Source organism: Phalangium opilio, unplaced genomic scaffold (genome assembly GCF_054372755.1).
Source record: "Phalangium opilio isolate 3A_F unplaced genomic scaffold, DU_Popi_V2 ptg000528l_1, whole genome shotgun sequence".
NCBI classification, from domain to species: Eukaryota; Metazoa; Arthropoda; class Arachnida; order Opiliones; family Phalangiidae; genus Phalangium; species Phalangium opilio.
Window position 1 is genome coordinate 725,820 of NW_028324242.1, and position 8,701 is coordinate 734,520.

The 8,701-nt window shown below is 41.9% G+C and overlaps 1 protein-coding gene across 2 annotated transcripts in view; it reads left to right on the top strand.

The window, feature by feature from the left end:
* The window catches only part of LOC149588924 (acyl-CoA Delta-9 desaturase-like), a 25,624-nt gene extending 17,417 nt beyond the window's left edge, over positions 1 to 8,207 (top strand). For both annotated transcript variants that reach the window (XM_089861970.1, XM_089861971.1), the window contains exons 4-8: positions 1,172 to 1,377; positions 2,837 to 6,266; positions 6,909 to 7,159; positions 7,228 to 7,363; positions 8,063 to 8,207. In XM_089861970.1, coding sequence (XP_089718096.1) covers positions 1,172 to 1,377; positions 2,837 to 3,287 — 657 coding nt within the window. In that variant the 3' untranslated portion in view covers positions 3,288 to 6,266; positions 6,909 to 7,159; positions 7,228 to 7,363; positions 8,063 to 8,207. The remainder of the gene's footprint in view (positions 1 to 1,171; positions 1,378 to 2,836; positions 6,267 to 6,908; positions 7,160 to 7,227; positions 7,364 to 8,062) is intronic.
* The last annotated feature ends 494 nt before the right edge of the window (positions 8,208 to 8,701 follow it).

Below are 8,701 nucleotides of genomic sequence, written 5' to 3' on the forward strand. Positions count from 1 at the left end.
TCTCTCCGTATCATTTATCACCTCAACTTCAATACAAAATTGTACCGCCTTTAGTGCCTAGCGTTTCTTTTATCCCTTTTAGAATGTTTCAGGACTGAAACCGCCCCCCTCTATCTCACCAGAGAGAGAGAGGGCGATTTTGGGGTTGCTTAAGTAAATTTCGTTCCCCGCTCCCAATGCCTGCCTATACGAAACGTAATTTTTATCCCTTTTAGAATGTTTCAGGACTGAAACCGCCCCCCTCTATCTCACCAGAGAGAGAGAGAGAGGGGGCGATTTTGGGGTTGCTTAAGTAAATTTCGTTCCCCGCTCCCAATGCCTGCCTATACGAAACGTAAAACTCTCCTTTATTCCACTGGATGATTTTTTTTTTCGTCTCGACCGCTTGGTGGCTGCACCGCGACAGAAATTTCAAAATTTTCTCTCTTCGGATCTTAGCGCTATACGAGTTCTGACGTCACAGTAGCCTGCTGCGGTAGATGCTCGGTTGTAACCCATATTTGTACAGTACTTATAGGCGTGATAAACTTATGGTTATGGCATTGTTCGCCATGAATCTATCTTAGAGTCAGGCCTATTTTTAGTAGGTTTTAACTCTGGGCGTATCAATGGATACTTTTCTTTGGATTTGGTTTATATTAAAGCCGCGTGCTTTTAACTTTACGAATAAATAGAAACGACGTGGTAGGCTTATTTTTCGCGCCAAACATCGATCCTTAATAAATATTAATTGCCGAGTAGATTCGTGTCATTTAAATGATTGCCATAAGGAAAACGTTTAGAGAAAATTATTCAAAAATCTCTTAAGGAAATACGCCACTTGGCCTTTTTCCTACGAATACTCGCGATTACCTTGATTAGTATTCGAAACGCGTTAATTGCTCCGTAATTATTACACGCGCGTAATAACGTAAGTTTATACGTTCCATAAGTATAATACTTCTTACGATTCGTAATGCTAGTTCGAGAACGATAAACGTGAATTGCAGACGACACGCGAATAATTTCGCAGTCCATCTTCCTATTTAGTCCGCGGCATTACTAAGCATTTGACAGCGCCTGACCAGGTGTCTTCGCTTTACTAAAAACTATTTCGTCTCTTCGTGACAAGCTCCAGTTTTTAATCAGTGGCAAACTTATGATAATACTTTTGTTTCGTTTCGTTTTTCAGAATGATATCTTAGACTGGGCGAGGGACCATCGAGTTCATCACAAATACTCTGAAACGGACGCTGACCCGCACAACGCTACCAGAGGATTTTTCTTTTCGCACATGGGATGGTTATTGGTTCGAAAACATCCCGATGTCCGTGAAAAGGGCAAGAACATCGACGTTAGCGATTTAAAGGCCGATCCCGTAGTCGCTTTTCAAAGAAAGTGAGTAATTGACAACCTGTCACTCGCGCTTACCCAATTATTTTCAGAAAATTTATTTTACTTAGCTTCCTCTAACCTTGAGATTTTCAACCTTTCCCCCCTCTCTCTCTCGCTCCCTCCCTCTCTCTCTCGCCCTCTCACTCCCTCTCTCTCCCCCCTCTCTCCCTCGCCCTCTCTCTCTTTCTCCCTCTCTCTCCCGCTCTCTCTCTCCCTCTCCCTCTCTTTCGCCCTCTCTCTCCCGCCCTCTCTCTCCCTCCCTCTCTCTCCCGCCCTCCCTCTCTCCCTCCCTCTCTCCCTCGCCCTCTCTTTCCCTCCCTCTCTCCCCCCTCTCTCCCTCTCTCTCTCCCTCGCCCTCTCTCTCTCCCTCGCCCTCTCGCTCCCTCTCTCTCCCTCGCCCTCTCTCTCTTTCTCCCTCTCTCCCCCTCTCTCCCTCGCCCTCTCGCTCCCTCGCCCTCTCTCTCTTTCTCCCTCTCTCCCCCCTCTCTCCTTCTCTCTCTCCTGCTCTCTCTCTCCTTCTCTCTTTCCCTCTCTCTCTCCTTCTCTCTTTCCCTCTCTCTCTCCTTCTCTCTTTCCCTCTCTTTCCCTCTCTCTCTCCCTCTCTCCCCCCTCGCTCCCTCGCCCTCTCTCTATCTCCCTCCCTCTCTCTCTTTCCCTCTCTTTCCCTCTCTCTCTCCCTCCCTCCCCTCTCTCTCCCCCTCTCTCCTGTAATATTCTTTATTTATTTAGTTAGAACCCTGATTTAATTTATATTGGAGCGTTCATTTTAGAAAATAGATAGTAATTTAAAATGAATGCCGTTTTCATTGCTGTCCGAGCAATTTCCCAAAATGGACTAATGTTGAAAAAGACCTAGTTGCAATTAATGCATTATAAGGTTAACCAGAAGGGGATAATAGAAGAAGGATAACACATCCTGTATCCTCTTAATAGTTTAGTTACTTAACATGATTCTTCCCGGGCTCACAACTCTTTTTTTACGTTCTCCCGCTCATCAAACTCCCGATGGCCATAACAAGGGTGGTGAATTCTATAACTGTTTGGTATTTACTAAATCCCCAGCAATCAACCCACGCACGAACCTTGATTGTCTTAAGGTGGGGGTCAAAAATTAATCCACAAGCGTATGCGTCTTGGCAAATAGTTAAGCGCTAATAGAGAAATGATGAGGGGGAACTATTTAACGCGTATGTGATTCGGTTTAGTAACCTTGCGCACTCCAAAATGTTAAGGGATGTTGGGAAGAATCGTGTTACAATTACCCCTCCGCGTCGTGGTGGTACGCTTCTCTCGAGGAGAAGTATTATACACTTCTGGTTAAACCTTCCGATAAAATTACTTCGTGTAAAATGTCTTTATCCGTCGTCCCGTTGACATTGAATTTATTAGAGGTTGTTTTTTTTACGCGTCGTAGCGCAAAGGTCGCTGAACCGAATAAAAACTCCCCATTTCTTTGTCGCAGATACTACTTGTATCTGGTGCCATGGTGCTGTTTCGTCATCCCAACGGCGATTCCCGTCTACTTGTGGGGTGAGAGTGTTTGGAACAGTTTCTTCATCGCGGGTCTCCTGCGTTACACCATCTTACTGCACGCCACGTGGCTGGTCAACAGCGCGGCTCACATGTGGGGGAACCGGCCCTACGACGAGACCATCAACCCCAGCGAAAACATGTTCGTCTCATTCGGGGCCATCGGCGAAGGCTTCCACAATTACCATCACACATTCCCCTGGGACTACGCCACCAGCGAATTCGGAATCAAGATTAATTTGACCACCATCTTTATTAATTTCATGGCCCTTATTGGACAGGCTTACGATCTCAAGAAAGTTTCCAAGGAAATGATTACGCAAAGGAAAATGCGAACGGGAGACGGAAGCCACGCGAATACCAACAAGGAACGCAGTTACTAATAGAGAGACGATGAACTGACCACACAGTTAAAGCCACACTGTTCCTCGTTGGAGGCGACGCTCGTCTCCAATTGAACGTTGTTTTTAATGTGAAATGAAACTATTTTGTAGATAAAGACGTATTCGACTGACAGTGTGGTTTTAACCGCAAAAATCCTTCTTCTTTTGATCGCCGCCGCCAACGACATTTTAATTCATTTTGCGTAGAAAAGAATTAATTCAAAGGAAGATTTGTCCGTAATCTTAATTAACGTTTTCCAAGTTGATGGTGGGCGGCTCTTCCGGTGTGATATATAAATTTTTTTTTCGTTCCACCACCCACCATCATGGCGTCGTTCGTTTTTCGTCTTCCCCCTTTATTTTCTTACTCGCCGCCGCCATTACGGGGGCGGAGAAACTCGGTAATTAAGTGTATTAAAAAAATATTATGTATAAGCCGCGTAGCACCACCGCTTCAACCCCTGGTTTTTTTCCCAACAATACGCTCGAGGTATCAAACCAAAACCACCCATTTCGCCCCGCCCTCCTATCCCAACAATAGGCCCCGCCCCTTCTAACATTAGTCCCCGCCCCTTCTAACATTAGTCCCCACCCCTTATCAACAATAGACCCCGCCTTCTCATCCCACCAATACGGTCCGCCCCTTCTAACATTAGGCCCCGCCCCTTCTAACATTAATCCCCACCCCATATCAACAATAGACCCCTCCTTCCCATCCCACCAATATGGTCCGCCCCTTCTAACATTAGGTCCCGCCCCTTCTAACAATACGCCCCCCCCCCCCAGTATCCCGATATCAGCGGGTGGGCGGGGTTTCTATTTTTAAATTTTACCAAACTTTTTTTATTGTTGGGATAAAACTAAATTGATGGCGAGACGTTTATGATATTACTTGTAATCTGAAATCTGTTTAAAAAGTCTAGCTTATATTTATTATTTTCAAATTTAATTAATTAACTCATTAATTAAATGAAAAAAATTAAAATTAACATTAATTCTTTATTGGATATACATATATATATATATATAAAAAGACGTCCAAGCTAAAGTTATATACAAAAATTCGTGAAAGCGCGTTGCGTATTTTCCATAATATCCGATATATATATACGTGTACGTATCTTATTTGTTTTTCTCCTTTATATATATATAGCCTTAAATACATGCCAAATACATTACGCGGCCGCCTATTTATATTGCGAAGAAATAGTTATAGTCTATAACTAATTAATTATTTTTTGGAAACGATTAAAGGGATGTACAATCCGTTATGTATGGGCGGGGCCTATATCAAATATAGCTCTACTGGGCATGCGTGAAGTTCGTAGGATTATCAGTTCAGTGCATTGGGAATGGGCATCTACCGTAGAAACAGACGTCGTTCAAGCAGACGACAGCCTAATCACTACTCCAGGAAATAGTAACGCTACTACTAAAAAATATAGTTCTTGAGTCTTATAGACACGCCCATACATAACGGATTGTACATCCCTTTAAAGGAAAATGTTAGATAACGCGACTGATTTGACCTTTAAAAGAACGGCTGCTTTTTCTAAATATAAAAGGAATTAATTAAATATTAAAAATTAAAATAAATGATCTCTTAAACTACAAAATAATTGGTCTTAAAAATAATCGAGGACTAGGCGCGCCACATCGCCGCCGTAGCTTTAGTGTCGTCTGCTAAATCGAATCTACCTTACCCGGTGGTAAGAGGTTCGATTTAGCAGACGCCATCACTAAAGCTATGGCGGCGAGGTGGCGCTCGTAGTCCTCGATTATTTTTAAGACTAATTAAATGCTAATTATCATTTTGTTACGAGAGACGATTTAATTAGTTTTAATATTTAAAGTTATCCGAACTTTTCCCGTGAAAATTGAATACGCAGAGCTATTTGACCAAAAACTTAAATTAAAAGCGAATTAATATTTAATAAAACCCCGATCAATATATTTTGGAACAAAATAATATATATATATTATACTCGAAATTTCTGTTGAATCGCGAAAAATGTCTTAGCGTAACATTCCAACGCGTCTAATTGAGGAGAAATAACTTTAATACGATTATAGTCCACTTGTATAAATACAGCTGTATAAACTATATACTTTTTGCGTTTGTTTAGAACTGAACTGAACTGATCAATTTATTTGTTTAATTAAGTGAATTGAATCCGCCTTAATTTCTATCGCCACCGGAAGTTAGGCTTATCTCGGGAAGAGTTGAGACTCGTAACGGGAAGAAATTAGTCTGTCGTCCGCTACAAAGGCCAAAAATATGTACCGTAGCAGACGACAGACGAATTTCTTCCCGTTAGGCTTATCTCGGGATTCGTGGAGGGGAGCAGCGTGGGAAGAAATTTCGTCTGTCGTCCGCTACACAGGCCAAAAATATGTATTCTAGCAGACGACAGTCGAATTTCTTCCCCTTACAGTCCCAACTCTTCCCGAGATAAGCCTAACGGGAAGAAATTCGTCTGTCGTTTGCTACGGTACATATTTTTGGCCTTTGTAGCGGACGACAGACTGTCCCGAGATAAGCGTAACTTCCGGTGGCGATAGGAAAAAGGTGGATTGGTCAAGGGGTGTTGTCTTGTTAGGCGCGCTCAAGGCAGCTTCCTATTGGCCAAGAACCTTTTCTAATGTCACCGCAGACAGTACACCTTGGCTATACTATAATTAAGCCTTGAGCAAAATATGATTACATTTCCTCGATTGAAAGGCAATGATTATTAACAGGGTTTTGTAATAGGTGTATGATAATACCAGTGTATCGTAAATTATCCTTTAGGGTTAAAAAACACATTGTATTTGTACGAAGCTTCGGTGTATTTTATTTAATAGCCTATATATACATATACATCTATATTTAAAAAGGAATTGATTCGAAATTGTTATTTCTTGATGACGTCACAAACGAACAAAACTAAGCCTTGGTTCATCGGCCTTATATGGAGAGAGAAAAATACCATTAAAAAGGTAAAAGTCAATAAAAATTTATTCAAGTTTGTTAAATAAGATTTTGGGTATTTTTGAGAGTCATTTGGGTATTGTCGGTTTTAATATAGGAAATATATCCGGGGGGGGAAAGAATTCAAAAAAGCCGCGCGGAAAGAAACCGACTTCAGTTTCAGATCAATTCAGTTCAAACAAGCAACTCTGAACTGATTAAGCTGTCACACTCACGACTCACGAGAGTCCGGAACAGCGGGAAATAATGCGGTGGCACAGGGCAAATGACCAGTTTAAAAATTACCTGGACCAGTTTATAAATTAAATCAGAGGAAGGGGGTCAATTGTCCACTTGTCCACTAATAAAATCCACCTTATTCCCTTTCGCCGGAAGTTAGGCTTAGCTCGGGATTCATGGGGGTGAATAACGGGAAGAAATTGGTCTGTCGTCCGCTGCAGTACATACAGGGTGCTCCAAAAAGGGGTAGATGGTAGGGGAATGGGAGTATCGTGAGAAAGCCAACTTTCAAGGGGCCATAGGAAATACATCGCGACGTATTTCCGTTGTAATTAACTTAATTGTCGTTGTATTTAAATGCTATTTGAACACAATATTCTCGAGAATGTTAACTTTAAATGGGTACCTTCATTTTGTCTCTATCATTTTAGGTTCAAGAGAAAGCCACCTACGGAACTCAAGCCCCACCACCTCTCTTGTCTTATTCCAGGATAAATATCCCCGAGTTATGATCTCCCGGGCCCACGTGACAAAGCGAAACAGTTTAGTGGCAGACGGCAGTGTGGGGCGCGAAATTGGGAGGAATTTGCGCAAATGCCAAATGGAATGGATTTCTGCTCGCGGCCGAAGTTTTGATCCGATTGGATTACAAATAATTGAACAAAATTCCCGAAATCAACTAGTAAGTTTCAATGACGGTGTCCAAGGTAATTATGGCATCAAAATGAAAAGTACTCTCTCTCTTTACAGTACCCGGCCAGCGGCACGGTCACCAACATCCTCAAGATACAGTGATACACAGGCTCCATGGCCAAGGCTTAAGTTTTACCGTGATGGATACACTCCTGCTTCGTGAATCACGCGTGCTTACAGTGCCTTGGCGATGGTAATTATATCAAATATTTGTTTCTTTTGTTTTTAATCTAGGCCTACTAAGCCTTTGCATGCCCTTTTATTTTTTAACCTCTCCTCAATATTCGCGGAACTATAGTGTAATGGCAGTCGTCCCGGCTTAGACTGCGTTAGGGTCTATGGGAAAATAACATGGGGTGCCATTATTCTATAATAATAAGGCATATGGGGGTTATAATGAAGTATCCTCGTTACCATGGGTGGCTGTCGCGAACATACTCTCCACAGGATTTGCGTCACACCCAACTTTCGAGGCTCGTAACTCTGGTTCTACTAGAGATACGGGGATGTCCTTTGAGTATGTTATAGTCCCATTTGTCCCCTTTCCATGGATACTAAAAACTTAGGGCTACGACAAACAGGGGCCGAGATATTAAGCAAAACGTAAACATACCCCCCTCCATTGGATTAACATTACACCCAACTTTGGAGGCCTATAACTCTGGTTATGTTAGAGTTAGGGGGATGTCCTACGACAAACAGGGGCCGAGATATTACGCAAAACGTAAACATACCCCCCTCCATAGGATACTTTGAGTATGTCATAGTCCTATTTGTCCCCTTTCCAAGGATACTTAAAACTTAGGGCTACGACAAACAGGGGCCGAGTAATTAAGGAAAACGTAAACAAACAAACCCCTCCATAGGATTAACATTAGACTATACTTTGCAGGCTCGTAACTCTGGTTCTATTATCCTAACGGGGCAAGAAGGGCAGGTCCAGTCTAAGAAGGCCAGTTTCAAAAATACTCAAAAAGGAAAGTCCATGAAAACTCATTCAAATTTGTAATTTTTAAATAAAATTCATGGAAAACTCAGTGAAATGTTTTTAATACGCTTCTGAAACCATTTTTTTCCGATTCCTCGCCTTGAAATTATTCAGGAAATATATTTTCCTTGTTAATGTAGCTTAATTAGAAGCCGTAATTTAGGGAAATGCTCAACTGGGGGAAGCGTCACACTTCTAGTTAGACTGTTACTTATAATTTTCTGGGTTTTATTGGGGTTTTGTGGGTTTTATTGGGGTTTTTGTGGGTTTTATTGGGGTTTTTGTGGGTTTTATTGGGTTTTATTGGGGTTTTTGTGGGTTTTATTGGGGTTTTTGTGGGTTTTATTGGGGTTTTTGTGGGTTTTATTGGGGTTTTTGTGGGTTTTATTGGGGTTTTTGTGGGTTTTATTGGGGTTTTTGTGGGTTTTATTGGGGTTTTTCTGGGTTTTATTGGGGTTTCCTTCTTTCCAACGTCTTTTTGCCTTTCTTATTTAAAATTAATTTAAGTTAAATTAACCGATTCTGACGTAGAAAACTCTAACG